The sequence below is a fragment of the Rhea americana genome, unplaced genomic scaffold, assembly GCF_003343005.1.
Source record: "Rhea americana isolate MKP2758 unplaced genomic scaffold, rheAme1 scaffold_81, whole genome shotgun sequence".
NCBI lineage: Eukaryota > Metazoa > Chordata > Aves > Rheiformes > Rheidae > Rhea > Rhea americana.
The window spans coordinates 2,413,822-2,438,314 of record NW_028186990.1 but is presented as its reverse complement, the minus strand read 5'-3'; the positions used below and the strand labels follow the sequence as shown (position 1 = coordinate 2,438,314).

Here is a 24,493-nt window from a genome sequence, read left to right as displayed (position 1 = left end):
TGCGGGACCGTCCCGTGCCGCGCCGTGCCCGCCTGGCCGCGCAGAGGCGGTGCGGGGGAGCGGGCGGCCCGGCCCCTCCGCGGGCCGGCGAGGGGCAGGGGGTGCCGCTGTGCACCGGCGGCCCGGCCCCTCCGCGGGCCGGCGAGCCCGGCGGCGGCGAAGCGGGAGGGGAGCAGAAAGGACTGCGAGGAGGGCAGCGGGCCGCGCTGGGAGCAGCAAGGCGGGCGGGGATGGGCGTCCGGGAGGGCAGGGGCCGCCGCCTCGGAGCCGGTGCAGCAGCCAGGCTCCGGCAAGGGCAGGAGGCTTTCGGAGAGCCTGCAGCTGGCTGACTTAGGGAGACTGGTTAGAAGCAGAGGGAAGAAACAGAAGCGCTTAGATTTGATGGCAAATGTTTCCCACCACTAGTGTATCCCACAGAAAAGACCTCAGGCTCTTCCCTCTTCCTTTTCAGATTTAGGTTTCAAAAGCAGTAAATCCAGCTTTTAGTCATAACAGCTCTCTCCCACCACCCACCCGCCTACCCCTTTCCTTGCTTTTTCGCTCTGAGTCATCTTCAGCACTAGTGCCTGCCTGCTGCTTCCTTCCAGGGTTTCATGGCCCTCATCTGGGGCTTCAGCTTATCTTCCCTCCTGCCCTCCCTGCCCTTTGGCTGCCTCCAAACATGTACCGCTTCGGTCCGGGGTGCAGGCGCACCTAGACCTGCTGCTGGGCTCCTACCAGCCATGGCAGTATACTGATAAGTAGCTTTCAGGGACCGGTAAGGAGAAGGAGAGCAGGGTGTAGATAAACATGACATTACATTCCTTCGTCTTTTTAAAGAGCTTCGTTATCTGGGCATGTCTGGCTAGGTCAGGACTTTCCCGTCAGTCTAAAAGGTTGGGCTGCTGACACCTTTCTCCCCCCTGTTGAAGGTAGCTCGCGATTACTGGCAGCGCCTGACCGCAGTTTGGAGCGGGCGAGGTTTGTGCAGAGCGAGAGGTGCTGCTGCAGTCGGAGGACCTCCCAGTCTCCTCCAGTCCTCTCGGCTTCGGAGGCAGCGCTGCCTGCCCCTGTTGCTGGTGGTGGCCCGGCCGGCAGGCGCGGGCTTCCGGCGGGCAACAGGTGAGCTGTGTGCTGGGAGACAGATGGAGGCAGCCTGCGCCGGCGTGTCCCCCTCCTGCCTCCCAGCCACTCTCGCCAGGGATGGAGCGGGGGCTGCTGTCCTTTTGCATGGCTGTGAGAAAGCAAATAAGCAAAGGTGTGTGTGTGTGAGTGAGTGCTTGTGTGCGTGTGCACCCGCCTGTGGAGAAGGGGCCGAGACACTGACTGACAAATGTAGATTCAAGATTTTTTTTCTCTYTAGTGGCTGTGCAAAGGAATGAATGGTCTTTATCAAGGTAAGGAGTCCTAATCCAGCCAAATCAGTAGACTCTGCTCTAAAAGAAGAGAAGGGGGCAGGGGTCAGGAGGTGGAGAGAGCAGGGAGAGACTGTGCAAGAGGGGGAGGAATCAGAGAGACAAAAGGGAGCAAGAAAGCAAGAGAGCCTCTCACCCCCTTCTTTCCCCTCCTCCCTCCTTTAGGTAGGCTGAGAAATTTCTAATCAGCACTCACAGTTCCTTTTCTCCCGACAATAATTCCTCTCTGTCCTTTGTTTGTCTTTAATTTTTGGCTCTTGCATTTATCTTTTGTTTGTTTTTGTGCACTGTGACTTCTCACTGCAATTGCAAAAAATCCTGTGTGAAGTACGGGAGGCTTCTTTTCCCCCTGCCCAGTTTTCCCCCACATGCCTAAAGCTAGCATTTTGATAGCAATAGCAAAAGGATGAAGAGCAAGTCCTCCTTTATTCCTTCTGGTGAAGTGGCACGGTTTGGGATGTGTGTGGGAGACTGCTCCTCTCATCCTGTGGAAAAAGAAGGTACAATTCAGCAAGTGTCTCTAAGCCCCTCTGTACAGCTGGTTCTTGTAAACTTCCAAGTGTTGCTTCATTCTGCAACGAAGTCTCCCCTCATGTTTATTCTTAATGCTTGATTCATAACACATTTAAAATGAGAGAAGTGCTGCGAGGAGGCTAAAGTTCAGCGTTTACCTACAGAATGGGAGAGCAAAAGCATTTTTGTTTGTCTTTTCCTTAAAACTCAGCCTAAGCCTGGAAATATTACAGCTGGGCGACTGTCAACATTAAAACATGGTCTTCTCTCCCTCTTATTTTCACTAATCGTTTGGTACTCAGTACCTTTCTACTCTTGCTATGTAGAAGGGTCACTGGAGTGGTTTAACACAAAGGTGGGTTGATTTACTACCTCTGCTTTCGCAGTCGCAGTTTAGGAGCTCTGTAAGGGCAGGCAGCAGATAGAGGGGGCACGCTGGAGCAGAGTTGTGCTTTGCTCTTTCCAGGTCAATTGAGCAGGCTCCCTGGGATGTCAGAGAAATAGTTGGATTGTTTTTTTCTGCCTTGGTTTAAAACATTTTGTCTGACTTTTCTTGATCAGCTGCACCTAGCATAAGCTTAGYGTAACTGGGAAGGGGAATCATATTTTTCTTTCTTTTTAAAAGAAACCCTGGAAAGGGACTGGCACTAGTGGAAATCGTAATGCCACCCCGAGGTCAGGCATTATGGCTTGGTGTTACAAGGCTTGTAGTGAAACAAGGCCACTCTTCCAGCTCTCTTCATTAGTTCTTAGGCTTCTGCTGGTGACCTATTGCTAAGTGATAGCTCTGGGAATGATTCCTGTGGTGTTGAATCAAGACTGTGAAACAGGAGCCACCTGACAATTGTAGTAGCCTTCAGACAGTAATAAAACAGGGTGGATTTGATCTGGTGGCCAAAGCTGAACTAATAAAACACCTGAAAATATGAAGGGTGACTTTGGAGAATGTGCAAAAGGGCCAATAGAGAATACTGGGTGGTAAGAGAGAGTAAGTAGTGTGAGGAAGCTGATGATAAGAGACTGAGATGCAGAAAAGCCCATGAAATGTCTTGAGCTATTGTGCACAGCCCCGAAATGCTGAGGACTGTACAAGACCTTTTCTTTCTCCAGTGAAGTCAGAAGCACAGGATGTCTGAGGAACCACATCGCAGAAAGGGGGAGTGGGAAGGATGGTCTCGTGCCCTGTGCAGTCACTTTGCAGAGTCCRGGCTGTGTCCTTTGCAGAGCACTTTCATAGTGAAGTTCTGCATCCCAAGAGTTGGGTGTGCAAGGCCGTGCTTTTCTCTGACTGCTTTGGTTTTGCCCCCTTCTATGTTAAGWAGCTGGGGGCCAAAATTCTGTTTTGCTACAGAGCTGTATAAAGCAATATGCTTATGCCTCAGCTGCAGTTGACCTATTTAGACATTGGTATTTTGCTGGCTAACGAAGTTGACAATTAATAGCCATGGAGGTAAGAATGGAAATCTGATAGGAACTAGACCATGACATCCAATTCTTTTTAACAAAATCTGATGACAGTGGCTTTTGCTAATGAAGTGGCATGGATTGGATTTAGATCTGTCAGTATAGGCAAGAAGCTGTGCAACACAACCTCTGATCACCCTGGCTCTCCATTCACCTGYGTACACCTCTGTGTATCATCTCTGACTTTACACTCTCAAGCCCAGATCTTGCACTTCCTGAGTTAGGCTTGACCCACACTTAAAAGTGTTGACTGTGTGCCTCTGTTCAACRGGGGAAGAAATAACACCTTTAACTCATGTATACTAGCCAAGAACTCCAAAAAAGGTAGAGTGTTTTGCCTGAGTAGTTTGTTTTGTTTGGGGAAGTGATGTAAACTATCCTAGGAGCACTTTGTGTTACCAGTAGAGGTATACTTTCCTGCCAAAAACTCTTAAGTATAGACTTGGACTAATTCTCCTGAGCTGCTTAGTACAGGACCTAAGGACTTTCATTCTCCTCTGTGCACACCTGCCACTCATGTCAATAAAGATGCATAAATTTTGACAATGCAATTTTTATAATTTCTTAGTGTCAGCTACTCTGCCTCAGGCAAATGATGGTGTGGGCCAAGTAATTGCCAAGAGAGGGGTGATGCACACTCAGACAGGGAGATGCATGCTTACCTGAAGAATAGCATGCACTGCCTTCCCTGGGACTCAACTCTTAAGTGCTAGACAGATGCAGCCTGAGACCTATTATATTGAACTGTATTTGGTTGGTCATTATAGGGATTAGTGCTTCAGATCAACTTTATTCTATTCGGAAAAGCTATCACTTAAGGCTGTGTAGAGAAGCTAAATCTTCCTGGGATCCATCTACCCTCAGGGAAGCATAGGCTCCTCCCGAGGGCAACAGAAAGCAAGAACCTAAATTATCACCTCTGAATTGCCCTCTCTCTTTTAGTCATAGAAGGCACTTAACACAGATCAAGCTCACAAGGCTGAATACAAATACTCCCCTGCTATAATCACTTCCTGGAATTTTCTTTAATCACTGCTGAAATGTATTAGCGATAACTTGTGTCTAATGTTGATTGCATGGTTTGAATACATAATGTGAGGGTAGTTTAGGGAAAGAAACAGAGAGAAAGGAGATAGATACACATTCCCAATAAGAAACAAGTGAAAAACGTAAGATGTTATTTTTGAAATGCCATCTTTTCTGARGGTCTTTCTTTATGAGTATATACCCAGATACATGAGCACACACGCTCACATTCAAACACAAACATGGATTCTTTTTGCTTACTGAGGGTAAGGTTATTGTGGTTTTAAGGTGTACCTGATTAGTACTTGCAGACCATTCTTTGGGGCTTTAGGAGAATGAGAGAGTAAAATTCTCATGTAATCGTATGACTCCAAGAGCTAGATTTTTCCCGTGAAAGTTGAAACATCATGAAATTCATAATAAACAGGTTGCCTCTCTGGAGTGCAGGTGTTAGGTTTTGTGATTATATTGAAATAAGGGCCAATCTTATTCTGTCCATGTTAGTCAAAACATAGCAGAGCACAATTCGGTTCTGTTGTAGTACTAGTTATATTAAACTAGACCAAGAGTTGCTACAGTCTGCTGTCACTAAGTTTGTCATCATCTTTAGTATCTTTCCATCTTTGGTATCTTCCCATCCTTGGTATCTTTTTGCTATGCTATGTAAACAGCCCACATTTTTGTCCTCTGATACATGTGAGGCCTTTCCTGTCTTGGCTAATGTCTCTTGAATACATTTGAGTTTCTTCTTTGACTTGAGGAAGCCCTAAACAGACCTCTTTAACTTAAATGCACCAACACAACTGAGAAGTATAAAGCCACCATCTTGTCTTCAGGCAGCCTAGTATCCTGTTAGCCTTTTTAATAGATGCTGTTGTAGCAGTGGCATARAATCCGGCTTCTTTGTTTGTTTGTTTTGGCAAAGGAAATAACAGGTGTATGATTTCTCAGTTCAGCCCTATATAATTATACATATATATAATTTGACTTAAATAGATCTAGAGCTTCCACTGCTCCAGTCTCTCCATCTGAGATACCCTGTTGCTCTTGAATGCTATTCCTGGAAAAGATCTGGAAAGAATATTAAAAAAGATAATAGAGAACTCGGGATAGGATACATAAGATGCTAGATAATCTACTACACATCTCCCAAATGCTTTCTGATAGAGGAAATTTTTTTTCCCCAAAACTACTTACAATTTTTTTTTCTCCATATAGCCATTCACATGGGGGTGGGGAAAGGGAAGTTAGTCAGATGAGAATTTGCTAAAGCTCAGCTAATCATTTATTAAAGCAGTCCCTGGGTTGCCAAACTCATTAATCTCATTAACAAGGAAGGAGGGCTACAGTGCATGGTTAGCTGAAAGCACAGTGTTTACTAAGCAGCAGTACTTAGTTCACAAGGGAAAGATTTAAATATTCACTGTGTCACTGTTTTTTCTCTGGAGCTAAAGTAATGTGATGGGTCACTTGATCAGCTCATGTCACATGCTGATTTTGGCCATGGACAGCATGGGGTCAGGCACTGAGCTGCCAGAAACAGATTGGACCTTGGACCGTTCATTTTTCAAGGTGTTTGTCATATCTCTTGAATTGAAATGCAACCTAGGAAGCAGGGGTCTCTGGAGAGAGGAGAATAACAAAACATCACCCCATGGTTTCCAAGGTGTTGCATGCCCTCCCCATTGCCCTCCCTCTTCTCAGGCCTGGCAGGAACGTGCCAGCTGCCACTGCTGGAGTTATTACTCTGCCTGAGCCTCAACAAAGTGGTGGGACTGTCTCATGCCCTGGCCCCTCCTGTGGGGTCCTCAATCCTGTGGCATCTTGTAGCTCAGCTCTGCTTTGTGGTATACTGGAGAAAACACATACTTCAGCATCTGGATTTGGGTCCTGAATTTTGGGTCATGCCTTCATTAGGTGCGTAGTACAGCATTTCTGATTTCTGCACCCTTGTGCACTGCAAGCCTTCCCTTAGTAGGTCTGAGTCAAATCCTGCCCAGACCAGTAACTCTTTGTTCGTATCAGTGCCTGGTGTGCCTCTCCTGTGAAACAATGTTCAGTCTGTAGCATGTTTTATCCCCTAACTAGTGTTTGTAGACTTTGTTGCGATTGTCAGTGTAGACATTGATAACTTGTCAAAATACGTATTCAGTGCGGGTCCAAGGCTTGCACTCTCCTTTGGTCCTGGCTCCTGATCATGATGTCTTTGCTTGCTTTCACTTTCCAGCTCTTCAGCTGGCTCTGACTTGACCCCGTCCCTCCCTGCCTGCTGTTTTCCTTCTGTTGCTGCATTCTCTGCTTGCTCTCTCACTCTCTACTTTAGTCTCTATGCCTTTTTTCCCATTCCTCAAGGTATCTTCTGTAATTTTAGTTTCTTTTGCTAACTCCCATCCACTTTTCATCTCCAGTTTTTGGAGTGGGTGGTTTATTTCTGCTGATTTCATTTCTTTCTGCTACATCTTTTCTTAATCTCCTGCAACCTGGTTCCAGTCCTCTGAAATTATTTTGGTCTAGGTTGAGACACCTTCTTTAGCTTCTTCCCACTAAATATAACCCTTCTGGTTTCCTGGTTGTCATCCTTCTATTTACCCTTGTGCTTCCTATACTTACCCTGGTATTTTCTTCTTCCTCTATGTTTTTTTCTTTCTTGGCATTTGTCCTCTCAGACTGCTTCCCTACAGAAAGAAGACTTTTTTTTTTKCTCACTCTTTCATTCTCCCTGTGCCTCTTCTAACCCCGCTTGTGCAGCAATCCCTCTCCTCATGGGTGTGAATATTCTTCTCTGTTTTCTTCTCCTGAGTATTTCCTTGTATCTCCTCCTCTTCTGTCACTGTGCATTGCTCTGGATCTAGGGGTGTATCTTAACTATGTGTAGGGAACTGTCAATGTCAGCACATTCCAAACTGATTTGCCCTTTCTCCTGTATGAACTGCATGGACAGGCCCTGGTGCTCCTCAGCTGCAGAGAGTGCCCCTGGTTACAAACTTATGCCATGTTAGATACACCCTGTTGTTCTGGGCAATTCCTATGCCTCCACAGGCAGGCATGTCACCACTTTGGAAAATGTCAGCATATGTTTCCGGCACCGTGTAAGTGCTTTATAAGTCATTGCTGCCTGCAGTGCAGGAAGGAGGCAGTGAGGGGCATGTGTGGGAGGCCTTTGCCATTCCTGTGCAGATAGATGGAGCACCTTGTTCTCCTGAGGGCTCTCTGCTGGCATCACTCACCAGCTCTCAGCTTTGCTCTAAACTACACAAGAATGTGGCAACAATCCCATATGCAATTCATTCCCATGTGTCTTCTCTGAGGCCCTAATACGTTGGCCTGGGCTGCAGCTTTCCTGTCAGCTGGTGGATAAACGTTACACACTGAAAGCCGTCTTTTCCCTGAAAATATAAAAAGCGTGAGTGTTTGGGCCGTTTTTATCTACACCTCCCACATGGAACAATTTCTCTTAGTGCTACATGCCAGTCACGGCAGGAGTTGTGCAATTTGGATCCACCCCTTCTTGCATTCTGGAGATTGGCATGGGAGCAGCACTAACTGGGCATGGGCGTTCAATACTCTGGGCCAAGGTCTGCATGCCGTCCTACCCTTAAAGAGGAGTGACACCACTAGAGTTGGGAGGGGAATTACTTGTTCTGCACTGGGACTGGTATGAGCTCATGGTGTAGCCCCTTGGCTAACCTGCTTTAGAACTCGAGTATAGCTGTCCCTAAAATCTCTCTTCCTTTTCTAGGAATCTGTCCTGGAAGCCATGAATCAGTATGTCACTGTGTTAGGGTCTGTACGGAGTATAGGAGTGCTACCACATATGAGCCTTGAGCCCCTTGGTACTTTATTCTTCATTGTGGCTGTATTCTATCAAAAAAGCAAACTTAACTTTTGCTGCCAGCATCCCTGCTTATGTACATGAAAGACTATTGTACTCTAGCATGTGAAACTGATGGTTGTTCTGATTTTGTGCACATAAAATGATTTAACCTCCTCTTCAAGCCATGCAAAGGCATATGACGCTCATGATTTTGTCTTTTAGCTGAGATGGAGGGGTTGCAAGTCACTGTGCCTGAGAAGAAGAAGGTGGCCATGTTGTTTCAGCCTGCTCTGCTTCGCTGTCATTTCTCTACTTCTTCCACCCAACCAGCTGTGGTACAGTGGAGGTTTAAATCTTACTGCCAGGACCGGATGGGAGAAGCTTTGGGTATGGCAACTTCTGGCTTACAAACAATGAGCAAGAGGAATCTGGACTGGGATCCCTACCTAGACTGTGTGGACAGCAGGAGGACGGTCCGCGTCGTGGCTTCCAAACAAGGATCTGCCATCACTATAGGGGACTTCTATAAGGAAAGAGATGTCAGCATTGTCCATGGTAACTCTCCTGCCCCAGTGATGCTGTTAAGGGTTGGAATTGGCAGTTTGGGGTACTAGAGGCCAGCAGTAGTTATTCAGTTAACGCTTTGCCTTAGTAAAGGCTTCTGAAAGTGGGCTCTTGTATGTCAGACATTTAGGATTCAACCAGCCAATGCACACAACTCTCTAACCCTGACAGAGAAGTCTTTTCCCTTTGACAAAGGGGAGGCTCTAGTCTCCAAGTCTTTCTATTCTTGGCTTCTGCATATTGCTCTGTATAAATAGATTTTCCTTAACATAGGAGTGCCAGCAAGAACACTATATACTCATTCTCTGCAGGCTAGGTCTGTCTTTCTTAAAAGTTCCTCTGATATTTCCTCCCTTCTGAAATACCAGTTATCCTATACTTCATGTTCACTCAACTCCAGCCTTAACAGCTTACTCCACCCTGAACCTTAAATTCACACAGCCTTAGGCAGTGCGAAAGGAACAGATTTCAGTGGGTTGAAGTCAAGTTGGGTGAAGATAAGGGGTGGCAGTGTCCTTAAAAGTTTGTCATGGAAGGCTATGCGAAACTGTGTCCCTCAAATTTACAAGCCTTCTGCTTGACTCAGAAGACTACGCCAGAAGAAGAGGTGAGTCTTGAGCCCCCTCGGTATGGAGAGCACACATTCACTTTCAGTGGGGGTGAGGGGAGTGTTTTCCCTTCAGTCTGTGTAATCTCTCTGGCAGATGGCTGAGGTGCAACAGAGGAGATACTACCTGTGCCCTTCTCGTCTGGTGCAAGTGCTGCCAGGATCCCAGGCCTTAGGCAACAGGGAGGCCAGAGGGTGATGTTAGTTAACCCTCTTGCTCTCTGTGCTTGTAGAATGAGGTTCCCCTGTGGCATTACCAGTCTTCCTGCTTACAGCCCTGTTCAGATTTTTGTCATATAGTGCAATACTCCGAATAAGCTCAACCCCTCCTCTTATTAAGGAAATAGAATGAATTTGGGAGTCAGAGCTGTGCCCAGTGCTTTCAACACTTCACTCCTCTGGTGTTGTAGGGAAACTCTGACTTCTCTTTTTTACCTTTCAGATGCAGACCTTCAGATTGGGAAGCTGATGTGGGGAGACAGTGGGCTCTATTACTGCCTTATTATCACACCTGATGATGTGGAAGGCAAGAATGAAGAGTCAGTGGAGCTGCTTGTACTTGGTAAGTTCTCTTAGCATATTGCCCTGTCTTTAGTAGACAGCTAATGTACCTCTCCTTCTGTCTCTCTGCATATCTGTGAACCATTTTACTATGGGTGTAAGATCTGTGTGAAACAGTCCCTGCAGTACCTTCACCATTGCCTTGCACTTTGTGCACTCATTCACACCTTGCAAAGTGGGTGGCAAATGCTACCAAACCAGAATAGTAAGGTTTACACCCACGTTGCTCACACTTTACACAGGTGTAAATGACTACAGAAAGTTCAGGGCTGTGGAAAGTCAGAACTCGTGCTTTAAAGGCATAAAGCAATAAGCTTGCAGCAAAGTGAACACTTGAGAATGAGTCTTTTAAAAGTAGTCTTCTAAAAGTTAACCAAATTATATGTTTAACATTCCCTTGGTCCTACTTTTATTACCTGTTGGGAAGTCAGGACATATTATATTTAACAACTTGAGTATATCAATATGGGAGATTTTTCTGATTGTCTGGCTAATTACAGATTACAGTTAGAGGTACAGTTTCACGATCACCCTAACCAGATCTAAACTGGTGCTGCCACTGAACGGACCTATCCTCCCTTCAGTTTGCACTCCTGACTCCCTTGTGCAGCGTGATCAGCAGGATCAGTTTATTTCTGATTCCCAAGGTTAACTTTCAGCAATGGCTTCTGTGATCCAGCTGACTGTACAGGTCAAGAAGGCACCCATCCCAGCTTGGGGAAAGAAGCTGGGCAAAACTAGGCCTTTTTAGGGACGTTTTGTTGAGACTACCTTAAGCCAGCTATGGTACTCTGCTCCAGACTGCCTTAGTTATGCTGATATAACTGTTGAATAGCTATATCCCAGGAGGGTAGGACGATTTTTTTCCAGCTTGCTTTAAGATGTTCTGACACCAATGTTCGTTCTTCTGGTCAGTGTGCTTATGGTTCTGGAGTGTACCAATTCTGCACATCCTATGAAGGAAATATTAAAAAGAATGAGTCTCTAGTGTGGGTGATAACATGTCTGTCAAGAGCCCTTGATCTCATGGCTAAGATCAGAATTTAATTGGCATTTTAAATTTTGGAGCTATAGCAGTCATCACAAAATAAAACCAGACTGAAAGACTTGGGTGAGGGATTACAACAGTGCTATCTCCTCTGCTCATTTCTTCAGATGTTAATTAGGTAATGGAAAATTGGGGAATAGGTCCCTACAGAAAACTGTGCCGTTCCCCTGTCCACATCCACGAAATGACCGCATATCAGATACTAGTAAAAAGTGCAAGCCTGACCTGTGATGGTTCAGGTGAGGTTATCCCTGCCAGGTAGCAGCAATAGCCTCCTCAGAGGAGCTGAAGGTGGCTGCATGGTGATGAACTGTTGAATTTTGTCCTTTCTTCACCTTCCTGACTAGATTTGGTATCTCTCCTATCTGTGTCTATAACTGTGCTCAGACACTGGTGATGATACAGTGCCATGGTAACAGGAAGAATCTGGTTTTCAGTGTGTACAGAAGACTACATGGGGGAAAACAAAGAAATCCCCTCCTCTGAGGCTGGCTTGATGATGCCCCCAGCCCCAGCTCATTGCTGTTATATTGGGAGGAAATGTATAGCTGAGGCTGCATCACCTGGACCATGTCTGCTTTTCTGTTCACTATAGGTTGTGTGTCTGACCTTGGAGTTCACGTAGTGCTCTTTGCTGAGTTTGGCAGCAGCAGGAAGGGGTAGCTGTTGGGGTACTTTGTTCTGCCTCACGCTGTTTGGTGCAGCTTGTGTGTATTTCTTCTGCTGGGTAATGTGTACTGAGGTGGCATTTCAGTTTTCAGAGCAATTGCAGGTTACCCATTTTCCTTCCTTTCCTCTTCCCACCTTACTCTTCTCCTTCCACCTTTGTCCATATTTCTTCTTCCTTTCCTCTCTTTCTCTACAGTACTGCCTAGAGAAGGAGGAGGCAGCTGGTAGTAAAGATACCATTTCTTAACATGCTGGCATCTTCTCTGGGATACTTTTTATTCCATCCCACTGTTCTGCCACATACTAGTGACTTGCAGGAAGACAGTGAATACTGATGTGGATCTGAGAGCATCCACAGTCCTAGGGGATGCATGGTAAGAGGGTTTTGTTTGCTGTTTGCTGCTGTTTGAGTAGAACCCAAATTCTGTGTTGGAGCAGCTGAATCAGTGGAGGGATGTTATCTGTGAAAGATGCTGTGGTTCTCACAGTGCATTGCTGTTTGCTGCCTACTGACAGTGCTTTTTCAAATAAGTTTTGCATTGGTTATAGGTTGACTACATGATTTGTCATTTTGAACAGAGCAGGATTTTAATTTCTTTCATCTTCTGAACAGGAGAAAATGGGAAAATTAGAATAAGGAAAGAAACCAATCAATACAGAAAAGGAAGAAGGAAAATGTCCCTGCTGGTGTTCTACATTAATACCAAAACTTAAGGTGTATTTTGCTTAGAGAAAGATGCTACTAGACAGGGCAATTTAATCTCACTTAGAAACCTTGGAAGATCTGAGAGGCAAATTGTAAATACCTAATGATGTGAATAAACAAATGGAAATTTGCTTAGCTAAAAATGCAAGATTCTGCTTTTATCCAGTGAACTGCAACATTAAAAATCGGTCAGAAGCTGCTTTATCACAACTTTGAGAAAAATGCAAAACTTGAGAATATTATAGTATTCCTTTGTTTTCTTAGGAAAGCAGCACAGGGAGTTCTGGCTCTATTTAAAGGTTTTCCAGTGCAGTCTGAGTGGCGAGTCTGCCTAGGTCATGATGGGATTGCATGTTGGGATTTGTCATCTGCATGTTGGTCTTGACACAGTAAGAGACTGGATGGCTCTAGGTAGCATCAGAAAATCCCATGAGCTGTCTTCCTTTCAGGCCCATTTCAGAAAACCATCTGAGCATGTATTTACATCCATTTGTGCTCAGCAAAGCTGATAGGATTTAAAAAGCATACCTGGTGTTAAACATGTACTTATGTACTTTACTGAAAAGACCATTCAGTAGGTAATGCTTAGTCAGGGATTTACACTAACCCTCTTCAAAGGAATCAGTGCAGAGGTGGGAAGAGGAATAGTAGTAACCCCAGTGCCTCAGAAAGACATTGGCTGGAAGTGAACCTACTGCAGAGTAAAAAAATCTAATTAAAAAGTATTATTACGCTATTTTTAAATATTTGTATTCTATTGGAGCTTGAAATCTTCAAACAGGGTCCAGCACGCTAGAAAATGCATGAACTCTGTTTCTGCAGCGCCAGGCCTGATACAGAGCATAGCAGTTGCACAGCAGGACTCAAGTGATGGTCTCTGCATTCATGCTTTTCACTGGAATGTTAGAGCCCTTTGCTGACATTATTACATCTAGGTTACTGAATCCATTTGCAATTTTATATATTGTAATTTTTTTAGAATTAATGTATGGTTGAACCAAAAAGACTGACTGCCTAAATTTAAGGAAGGGCACATTTCTATTTTAGTAGCTAGCAGCTGAGCACCCTGCTTCTTTAGACATGCAGGCAGTACTCTTAATCAAATTGTTATTCCTGACACCTATGCGCTGCTTTTCATATGAGAATGTCCATGGGCTTAATAAAGTCATTCAGTGCCAGCCTTTGTTTAAGGAAACTGCAAATGTTCCCATGCAGTGGGTGCAGGATGCCTGAAGTAACACCAGAAGCAGAAGTCCAGAGCAGTGTCATCAGATACCCCATCGAGCTTCAAGTGACTCAGCTCACATGAGGAAATAGTCCAGCTTAGTTGSATGATGTTGCATATACCCCAGAATTTGCTAGTAGGATGCAGAGTCTTGTGAAAGCAGCTATACCATTCCCATTCCAAGCTGGTACATCTACAGATGCAGCAGTGGCTGACAGTGTAGGTCTATGCAAGCTTGAGAATGTTTGCTTTGCAAAATTTTACACAGCTTAGACRTACATGGAGTTGCATCATTCCTAAGAGCACGCAAGGTTCCTCAAAGGGGCAGGAAAGTGCTCCACTAATCCCAGTCATTGGAGGGATGGGTTAGCGAGCCATGTGTTTCACTGGCTGGCTATCGCCTTCTTCAGTTTTCCGTCCCATTTGGCAACTAACACTGTGAGAGTAATGTATTAGTGGAATATTATTTTATGAATTAATATTTTAGAAGCTTCAGCTTCTACTGTCATTATGTTTCAAAATAGCAACAATAAGCAGTTGAGATTGTCTTAATTTCTGAAGTTAGCAAACATTTAACATCATTGGTAAACCAAGCTCTTTGGTAACTTACATTACCAGCCAATATTTATATGGTCTAAAAATGAAATTTATTAAGTCTAACACCTATAGGTAGGAATGAAAGTATATATACATACATACAGCATATTTCACAGTAACTAAGGTATTAATACAGACATGCGTTGGCATATGGAGAGGATGAATCTCTGCTGGGATGTGTGTGTGTGGTGCGCCATGCTAATAAGACAGTTCTTGCTCAGCAAAATGACTCAACAGTTGGTATAAAAATAGCCAGATTTGGGGTCTCTTGTGTGGCCGGAGAGGTGGTGTTACAAAAGTTGATGTCGTTTCAGAGATAGAAAAGTTCTTGGCAAAAATTTTCCTTAAAAATCAGAGTTTTAGGAGTTTGCTCCATTCCTCTGAAAAGCCGCCAGTAACGCCTGAGCCAGTACTTGGTCCCGGCGGCTGGCAGCAATGCTGGTGCCGTCAGCGCCCGCGGCGGCGATCAGAGGGCCCGCGCTTGCCTGGGCGCCGCTGCCTGTAGGCGACTTTGCCACGAGGGCTCTGCGGCCTCRAGCGGCGCCGCCGTGACCGACGACGGGGAGCGCCGGCAGGCCGAGGCAGTGGCGGGCGCGGGAGGGCTCCGCTTCACGAGCAGCCAAAGGCCTTGATGCCAGCAGGAGGCCAGCGTGTCCCCTCCTTCCCCCCACCCCCGGCCCGGCCGAAGCGCGCGGACCTCCCCGGTCCTGCGGCCGTGCCCCGCACCTCCACGCTGCCTCCTCGGCGGTCTGCGTCCAAGCCTGCTCCTGCTCGTCCTAACCCAGGCTACTCCTCGTTATTTATTTCACGCCATTTGGAAGTGCAACTTGTTGCCGAGGCTTTTTTTACCGCTCTTTTCCTTCTGCTTTGCCAGCGACAGCCACACGCTGCTAACAAAGGCGATTGGCGTGATTAAAAGGCCGCCGTTACTGAGGTAGCCATGGCAACTGCCTCCTCGGAGGTCTTTGTTGCCTGCTAAAACTTTGATCTCCAAGAAGGGTTGCTGCTGTTTCTCCCTCTGATTGACTGAGAGAAAAGAAGGATGAGGAGAAAGGATGAAGTTTACTGCTAGTGGCGAGAGCACAGAGGAATTCACTGCAGAGCCGTGCTCTCCCAATAAATCTCTCCAGCAGCTTCCTTGGAAAAAGTGTCTGATTTACAAGGGCCACGCTTCCTCTTCTGTGCTTTCCAGCCTCCCCGYGTGGCAGTGTCCGATGCCAGCAGCCTGTGGCTGTGGCATGGCCTGGCACATTTTTCTGCTGCTGAGAGAGAAATACTTCCCTCTGCAGCTGCTGCCTCCCTGCTCCTCACGGCTGCAGGTGGGACCATGGAAGCAGCCCGCAGCAAGGGAGTATATTCAGCATTTATTCCCATATTTACCTAATATTTATGTAGTTACCAGTATTTACCATATTCCCCTGTTTACACCCAATTGCCACATTCCTGATTRCGCCTACTCTCACTTCACTCATATTTCATCATTTCTTTTCCGCTACGGCCCTCACCCTGATTATTTTTGTGACTTTTCTCTAAGTACCTGCTTGGCTCCAGTTTCTCTGTGATCTTCCACTCTTTGCTGCCTTCCCTTCCCTTCCCGTGCATATTAAGTTCTCTTTATTCTGCTCCTTTTATACGTCTGCACCTTCTCGTCAGCTCTGCATCCCTTTGGCTTTTCCCGCTCGCATTTCTCCTCCCGCCTTCTCCCCCCACATCCTGCTGGTGCAGATACGGGACTCGCTGGCTGCACCAGTGCCGGCCCTGGCCAAGCCCTGGCCYGTGCGGGGCTCCCGGCGAGGGGCCGCTGCAGGCGGCGTGTGTGGGGAAAGCAGCGTGCAGTGTGGTGGGAATACAGGCAGGAACGTGTCCCAGATTTTTGCTGGAACAAGGACAAACTTCTAGTTTGAACAAAGGCACCCAAGGACGACCCTGGTAAACTGGGCCATCTAGTCCCTTTTTCACCTAGGGGCACGTGCTGGGGCTCAGCGGAGCGAGCTGGCATCAGCACGCRTAGCACTTGCAGGCAGGGAGGACGTGCCGGGGAGGTGCTGAGACGAGACAACTGTTTCAGTCTGTTTATCGAAATGCCTGTGGCCCGCTTTCGGAGATGGGCAAAGCCGTCACCAAGGGGCAGCAGAGCCAGATGGGCTCCTAGCAGGACCTTTAACTCAACTGTTTTCTCCCTACCAATTGCTTTGCAGCCCCAGGCCTCCACCTTTCAAATTTCCTTAAAAATAAGAAAAGCAAGGGGAGCATAATGCCGGTGGAGGGAGCGAGGTGGAGGGAGCGAGGAGGATACGGAGAGCCGTGCCGGGCGGGAGGCGAGCTGGGCACCCGCAGCCCCCTGGGGCCGCCCTGCAGTGTGCTGCTTGCTTGCACCTTCTCTCTGGGCAGTTTTGCATCACTTGTTGCTCACAAGTTGTGAGAGGAAAGTCGGCCTTCGGCGAAGGCGCGGGGCCAGTGGTGCCGTTTCCTTCTGCCGTTGCTCTGGAAACTGCGGGCCGAGCCAGCGCGCCTGGGTCGGCCCCAGCCTTTGGCTAAAGCCTGCTCAACAGCCYGCATTAAAACCGAGGAGAAAGGGGGGAACCACCTGGTGGGGGGAAGGGTTATCGGGGAATTCACCCAGCCYGGCGAGGAAGGGCYGCCACGCACTGAGAGCTGCTGGGGGCACAGGCGCTCAGAGACGGGGAGGGGGAGGTTGTCTGCCGCGAGCCAGCTGAGCTATTCAAGCCGGCGGATTTAGGCTCAGCCGTGGCCGCCAGCACGGTTTTGCCGCGCTGAGCTCTTTGTGCGCCCCTGCGGTGGCCGAGCCCAGAGCCGGGCAGGGGCGGCGGGGCAATTAGGGGCTGGGGGCTGGCCAGGGCGGGGGGGGGTCTCCAGGGCTGTGTGTGCCCCGCTGGCCGGGAGAACAAGCTCCCTCTCATGTCCCAAAGCAGAGACTGAGCAGAGCCGTGTGAGGCAGTGAGCACAGAAGGACCGCTTTGCTCACCTTTGTAACAAGTTAGAAAGTTCTCAGCGCATGGTTGTTTTTGAGGGACACTTCTTCATGCTTTATGCCTTAAACATGCGGCTGTGCCAGCTCCTGCTGGGGGTTCTGGGGCACCTGGCAGTAAGCCCCAGCACTTGCAGAGATCAAAGCTCTTCAGGTAGGTTCAAAACAAACCAGGCAGCCGTGTGGACTTAAGGTAACATTTTTGCTCTTTGTTGGTGTCACTCCCTTATCTCTGGTCTCACAAATCCCAGCCCTAAGTTAGCTTTTTGCCTTCAGCAATTTGTCCATCGACCTCTGCYGTCCCTACCCAGACTGCACGCGCTCTTCCTGTGTGGAGCCAGAGCACAAGGAAAGCGAGCTAGCTGCATGCCCCTGTCTGCCTGTATGATCTGCAGGCATGCAGTTCACATGTATATTATATGCACACGCTAGTCTCTCTAAGAATTCCATATTGGTTGTGCATGCTGTGAAAATAAGGAATATATTTAGTATGCATGTGGAACATGTATAAATCTAGCATACTGCGATGCAAGGCGCACATTTGGTGCGTGTGTTTGGAGCCCACTTGTGATACCTAAGACTGATCCTGAGCATGTGTTATACGCCCGCCTGTATTTTGTCAGCAGAAAACATATATAAGCGCTGTCGTATACCATGCTAGCTGTAAGCGGTTTGGATGCTTGATCTTTCCAGCAAATGACTACAAAGAATGTCATGAAATTCTGCATATGTGTAGATGAATATGTTTCCATAGAGTGGCAAGAACCCTATTTTGAAGTAAGAGATGAGCAACAATTATCTGAAGGATCAGCATTACATCTTTTGCTAAGGCTTCAGGAGCTCAACATGACTAATGGTATTACAGTGAGTACTAGAAAAGCTTTGATGAGTTGCAACTGGTTGCAAAGCACTGCCTGAATTTAGGGTATGTTTACTATGGCTCCAGCAGGCATCCTTGTGGATATTTCATCTCTACAGAAGCTCTGCTGAAACAACGAGGAGAAAGGAGAGTGAGAATCTCTTTGATTATAATATCCTTCAAGGACAGACAAGAAGTCAAAGAACTTGGGATCCAATTCATCATTGTGTCTAAGCACTGCTTAGTGCAGGACCTGAAGTGCGTGTGGGAAGGTTAGAGGTAGCCTTCTACCACTTTTGCACTGGCTTTCCCTCAGCTGTTTCTTGTGGTCCATCCACAATATATGTCTCTCTTTAGAGTGCAGCTCTTCTACTTCATGCATGTCTTTAAGAAAACTAGCATGATACTGATGCCATATAAAAGAGCACATAGCACAGCTGCACAGAGGGCTGTTCTCCTGAGGCACAGATGCTTGTAAATTACAGCTGAACATGGTACAGGACACTTGCTGTGTATTAGAAATATCCCAGACATTCAGGGCCAAAACAAATAGGAACTAAGCTGCCTTTGGGCTTGGTTTTGTTTGTATTCAGTTCCAAATTAAAATAGGGCTTTGGGGTTTTTTGTTGCTGTTGTTCTTTTGCAAAGTGATCTCAGGAAATTTTATACAAATCATTCCATGGCTGGTTTGTTTTGCTTGAAAGTTGGCCTGATTCACACAATCCCATCAAGTTGTGCATGGATCTCGAAATAAATGGCATATACTCACAGTCATGCTTCAAGAATCCTCTCCTGGAGCTGTTTCTGAAGCTGCAGAGTGCATGTGGAGAGCACAACCTGTGTGTATTGAATGCATGCAACTGACTTGTAAAGGCCATTGGGTTAAAGATGTTTCACATCCATYGCAACTACATCAATACATTTTAAAAGCAAAACGAATCTCTTGAGGACTGCTCAAGTCCCCAAGAGGATGAGGACTGCTATGCATTTCCAGGAGCTTTTTGCATGTGTAGAGCTTGGATCTAGAAAGATACTATCTTGCGGTTGTGCTAAGGGGACCTCCCTCTTCTTGTCATTTTGTGGCTAGATTGGAGAAGCTCTGTTCCAGATTCTTTCCCTTGCCCTGCTGATAAAGATAAAAAGCAAGGACAGAGAAATGGCAGAAGTGCAGAGGCAAATACCAGGCATGGAGCAGGATGACCTCTCTGGTTGATAGGAGTTCACTTAACAGAGTGCTGATGAGGAAGGGGACTGGAAGCTAAGGCAAGGGGCTGGGGAGTATGTTTTTCTTGCAGTAACCTCTCTCCTTCTTCTCCTCCTTCTGTATTTTCTAGGCAGGACAGGGCTGCTTGCTGATCTCTTGCCCAGTTTTGCTGTGGAGATTATGCCAGGTATTCAGCCATTTCACCCTTTAATTACCCAGTCCTCTGTCACCTTGTCTGTTATYCCTCTGCAGCATCTTTTGTGTGGTGTATGTTTCACTTTTGTGTGTGTCTTATCTGGGGAAGAAAAGAAAAAAGCCTGTCACTTACTGGGAAAGTGTGTTGGCTTGAGAACTGAGAGCTGATGCTGGGAGGGGAGGAGGGATGGCCGTGCTKGGAGGCAACATATAGAGATAGCTAGCGTCGTGCCGGGATGAGTGCTAGGACGGGAGGACCAGCACTGTTTGTGGGAGGTCTTATGTTGAGCTCTGTGCCCTCCGTGTCAGAGCAAAGGTAACTCCAGTCCAACCTGCAAGACCTCGGCAGCCTCATGTGCCTGTGCAGTTTTGTACGTCAGCCGCTCTTGTGCGATAGCAATTAATGCCCCCCTGGTTTTGTACTGTGGGTTCCGTTATAACCACTACCACAGATGGTAGCACAGGAGGTGCTAGGAATAGGCTTAGCAACCTGTCAGTGGCACGGTTGCTGTTGTGCTGCATGGCCAGGACATTACTTAGGTAAGACCAGGTGGTTTTGGACTAGACAGGAGCTCTCTGCTTGTGATAAATCCCTAGCTAGGCAAACTAATGACAGCCACCAATTTTGGACACCTACCTAAAGAGGAAATAGAGACAGAGCAACAGATGGTCCTTGAAAGGGAAGAGCTGTGAGAACATTTAGCCCTGGAGTCATCTGATCATCTCCTGATGGTACCAAAGGAGTGTTTCTTTCACACTTTTGTGCAAAAATGCAACTCTACACGTATGTGTGGAGCTTGGTAAATCTGTCCCAGAGATGCAAATGGAGAGAAGGCACACATCCTCCAACCTCCAGTGTTATCTAAACTCCCTACAAGTTGCAGTGTGGCAGGAGAGGAACTGGTCTTTTCAGCATACATATAAATTTATTTTCAGTTGCCTAACCCTCCCTTTTTAAAATTTTTTACGATTTTGTTGAATGGATATGAAATTCCTCTGTATTGACCAGATAGCTTTGTGGTACCCCCACTGCGTAGGTATAAACAACAAGAAAGTGTAAATAGGAATGGCAAAACACATTTCAGCTATTACCATTACCTGTTACCTGAATAAACAAAATCAGACTCACGCAAGCACAAAATAGTAGTTTCTAGACAGTGAGGATACAAGCATTTCAGCTTGGTAATCATTTGAATCTCAGTGTTACACATTTGTATCTGGAAGGACTGTGATAGAAGATAACAGTTGTCATATCAGGGGAAAGATTAGGGAATTGCAGGCATAAGTGCATGCACTCCCAGTTTTGTGCTTAAAGGAGGAGGCAGCAGGCTCTTTTTCTGARTTCTTCATCTCATCACAGAAGCAAATGCTCTAACTTTCTATGGAGCAAAATCCTTCCTGATTCACAGAACCCTGTGGYTGAGACACCGATTTCAAACATTCCCTCCTACTGCGGAGTGAGTGTCTTGCAATGTGTAACGCGCATAGTACCTCTCACCTCTTTTTGTGCTCTGGAACATATGCAGAAAGATTCAGTTACCACGGACTTTGATTTTTCCTCCACCAGGCTTTTATCCTTTATGGAGTGATGGTGAACAGTTCACTAACAGCTCTAGAGATTTGACAGCTGAGCTTTACCGCATAGCTGTGGCCGGTCACTTGTGTCATGCAATGCTATTTCAGCTCCTCTTATAAATGATAGTCAAAGAGAGCAAATGAGAACATGGCAAAGGAAAAGCCCCTGGGCTTTTGCCTTGCTCAAGGTAGGATAGTGGGATGATCTCAAGATTCTCTTGAGATTAGGAACTAYGAGATTGGAAAGGATAGTCTGGCTCACCATCTTGCTTGCTATCCAAGCACCATGTAATGCCAACCTTTTCATAAGTTTAGGAAGGTTAAGAGTAGTAATGTTTTGGCCTTCCTCTCTCCCACTAGATGGCTTTCTTTGAGGCACCTCTTCTAATTTCCATCTACATTTATTCATAGCTTGTTTAACACCCTTTTATTTAGGACCTTTAACTATTATTTAACTATAATACCTTTTTTTCCTCCTACTGTTCATCCTCATAACGTATTTTCAGGCAGCAGCTACTTGTGCTCTCGGCCTTTTTTCAGTAGACTAATGCAGCATTTTTTTGCTCTCCCTGTGCAAGGCAGACTTTCTAGTTGCTTGATGACCCTAAAGTCCCTGCTCTGCATCTGCTGCAGCCTGAATTCATCTTTTCTTGCACAGAGATGACCAGGGGTGTATACCATCGCTAACTTCACCTGAAGTTACGTGGAGGCCTTGTACAATGGTATTAGTRTGTCCAGATAGCATTATTTCCTTCTTGCTACTGGAATTCCCACCTCTACTGCACATAGGATTACATTTGCCTTTTTTTGTTGCTCCATCACATAAGTGGTTACAGTATTATATATGGACTAGTATGCCCTATCCTTTTTTCTCTTTTTCARTTGTTTCTGATTTCATCAGTTGGAAATTGTTGTTTTTAATCCTTGAATGTATGACCTTGAAAGTCAATATTGCTGCATTTTATGCTTCTTATTGTAGGCCCAAGGACAATTGCCCCTTCCTATAGGATATCCCAATCCTCTTCTTTATTGACAGTGCTTCCCTACCTTTCATATTCAAGTTATATCAACACATTCCAAGGTAATTAATGAAAATATTAAATAAGATGGCTCTCAGAACTACTGCTGAGGAACTGCGTTAGTAATCTCATATCAACTGTTACTTTTCTGTTCAGAAATGCTTCCCTTCTGCCATTTCCTTATTCATTGGTGTTTTCTCAACAAGTAGTAACTTTACAAAAAAAAAAGAAAAAAAAAGTAATTCCACGAGGACTAAAATTATCTGCAAGTTTAAATGAAATTCAGCTGTTTCAGCTAAAAAATGCATAAAATATTCAAAAAATAAAACATTTCACTTCACGCTTCTGAAATGAAGTGTTTTGATTTGTAAATGCCAGATCTTTCACTGACTCTTTTTTAAAGGAAACTGTAACTTCTAAATTAAAAATGCCATTTAAAAAAAAGGAATAATTTGTAAAAGACTTCAGGAAAGCATCAATAAAGCAAAGCATTTTGCTTTTATTCAAACAAAGTGCAGTGGATAATGAATCAAAAATGAAATTTCTCATTTTTGCATTTTATTAAGAACTATAAAAACTTTTGTTTCGGTTGTTCCAAGCTGAACATTTTTCCATGACTTTTCAGCTCAGTGACCAAAGTGAAAAGTGTACTGTTTTTCCACTGTGATTGTGTACTCACATCGCAATCCTTGTATAAATCCTTCTTCAACTTAAATAACAGAGTCTCAGGAGGCCCCTTAGTGAACACTTCAGTTCGGATAGAACGGTCTACTGCTTTTCTTTTCTCTTGGTATAAATCCTAACCCACTGCAGAGCAGCCCCACTACTTCTATATTTTCTTTCTTAGTGTCTTTTCAAGGTGTTTATTCACTCTTATGCATCTGGAGCCTTTCACCACAGGTTTCCCCTCTTGCCAGGGGTCTGAATTCTAGATAGGCTTGTGCATCTCTGACTTAAAACCAGATCAGGCCTCCTGTACACACAAAGTCCCGAAATTTTGTGGTCAGGAGATGTTCACTGACAGTTCCCTTAATCCAGGGAATTGCCACGTGGTGGTAGGCGCACCCTTGTGCATACAATCCCTTACAAAGCGTGGGGCAGTTGGGCACAGAGCTGGGGCCTGCCCTGGTGCGAGATGGGCACCTGCTCCCACTGTGGCTGCTGCAGATTTCCCAGCCCAAAGCCTGAACCATTTTCTCGCTCCCTTTCYCATGTAATGTTAACAGAGCCCATTGAAACCCCATCTCCGATTTGTGTGGACCACCTCTTCTGCGCTGTCACTTTTAGGGTGTTTTTCAGTTGTTCTGTTTCAGAGCCTGGAGGATTTCGTCTGAGGCATCAGTGATAGGAAAAAAAAAAAAAAAGTAGTTGTTAGGTTTCCTGGCTCGCTGCAACGCCTGAATAGGATGTTCTTTCAGCACATTCAAAAGAATAATTGCATGCGTGGGCCTAGTTGCGAAGGGGCAGGCCTGCTTCATTTACTGGGTTATTTATAGCATGCTTTCCACCATCGTTTGTCCCATTAAAACTAGAATATGGGTAGAGAACAAACATACAAGCAGGGCATGAGCATGGCCAGGAAGAACAAGCCTTTGAGGAGAGCCAAATGTTTGTGGAGCTTGTCTTGTGGTGTTTATACAGCCCTGCTGTGGGACCAAAGGATTTCCACGCTGGGGAACCAGAGCCGTRCCGCTCACCGCTTGGCCAGCCCTCTTTCCATCTCAGACATAGTGGTAAGGGACCGTGTTTCAGTAGCTGTGGTTCTCACTGTGATGCACCCTTTCTGCCTTGACAGAGAGGGGGGTGTAGTCCCAAACAGTGAGGGAATTGACTTCCTTTAAAGCCCTGCTTATCTGTTTTGCCCCTGTACCTCCACAGGGAGGAGGATGCTGCCATTCTCTTCTATAGTGAGGTGCTCTTCAGTATCTCTTTTTCTCCCTATATTTTCCAGAATGGGTCTTTGTGGGCCTCGTGATCCTTGGGGCATTCCTGTTCTTCCTCCTGGTTGGGATCTGCTGGTGCCAGTGCTGCCCACACAGCTGCTGCTGCTACGTCCGCCTCCCCTGCTGTCCTGAGTCCTGCTGCTGTCCCCGGGCGCGTGAGTGACCCCATGCAAGCCTGGCGCAGGTCTCCTCCTGCACCTCCTTTGCTTTCTGAYGGAACCAGAGAAGCAATCTGCTCACGCTGCTTCCTTTGCCCTGAGCACTTTGCTTGACTGAAGAACGAGTTCCTAGGGAGTGAAGCATCTGACCTATTGTTGGACGGTTGAGTGCTCAAAGTTAATTACAAATGTAATTCCCCAAGCCCTCCCTGCCTTGGCAGCTGTGCCTGCTTCTCCAAAGTGTCATACTCCCCTTCCAAAGTTGTCATCCTGTCAGTGAGTCTTGCGGGGGCAGAGCTGAGAGCATCCTAGGAGGTGTCTTTCTGACACCATAAAGCAGCTGCCCTCTACAACAGTGTAAAA

At 46.2% G+C, this 24,493-nt stretch overlaps 1 protein-coding gene across 1 annotated transcript in view; it reads left to right on the top strand.

Moving 5' to 3' along the window:
* The first annotated feature begins 1,038 nt into the window (after positions 1–1,038).
* ILDR2 (immunoglobulin like domain containing receptor 2) overlaps positions 1,039–24,493 on the top strand; it is a 39,339-nt gene continuing 15,884 nt past the window's right edge. Inside the window, exons 1-5 of the mRNA XM_085322988.1 lie at positions 1,039–1,101; positions 8,434–8,766; positions 9,825–9,944; positions 19,371–19,427; positions 23,981–24,127. Coding sequence (XP_085179114.1) covers positions 8,439–8,766; positions 9,825–9,944; positions 19,371–19,427; positions 23,981–24,127 — 652 coding nt within the window. The 5' untranslated portion in view covers positions 1,039–1,101; positions 8,434–8,438. The remainder of the gene's footprint in view (positions 1,102–8,433; positions 8,767–9,824; positions 9,945–19,370; positions 19,428–23,980; positions 24,128–24,493) is intronic.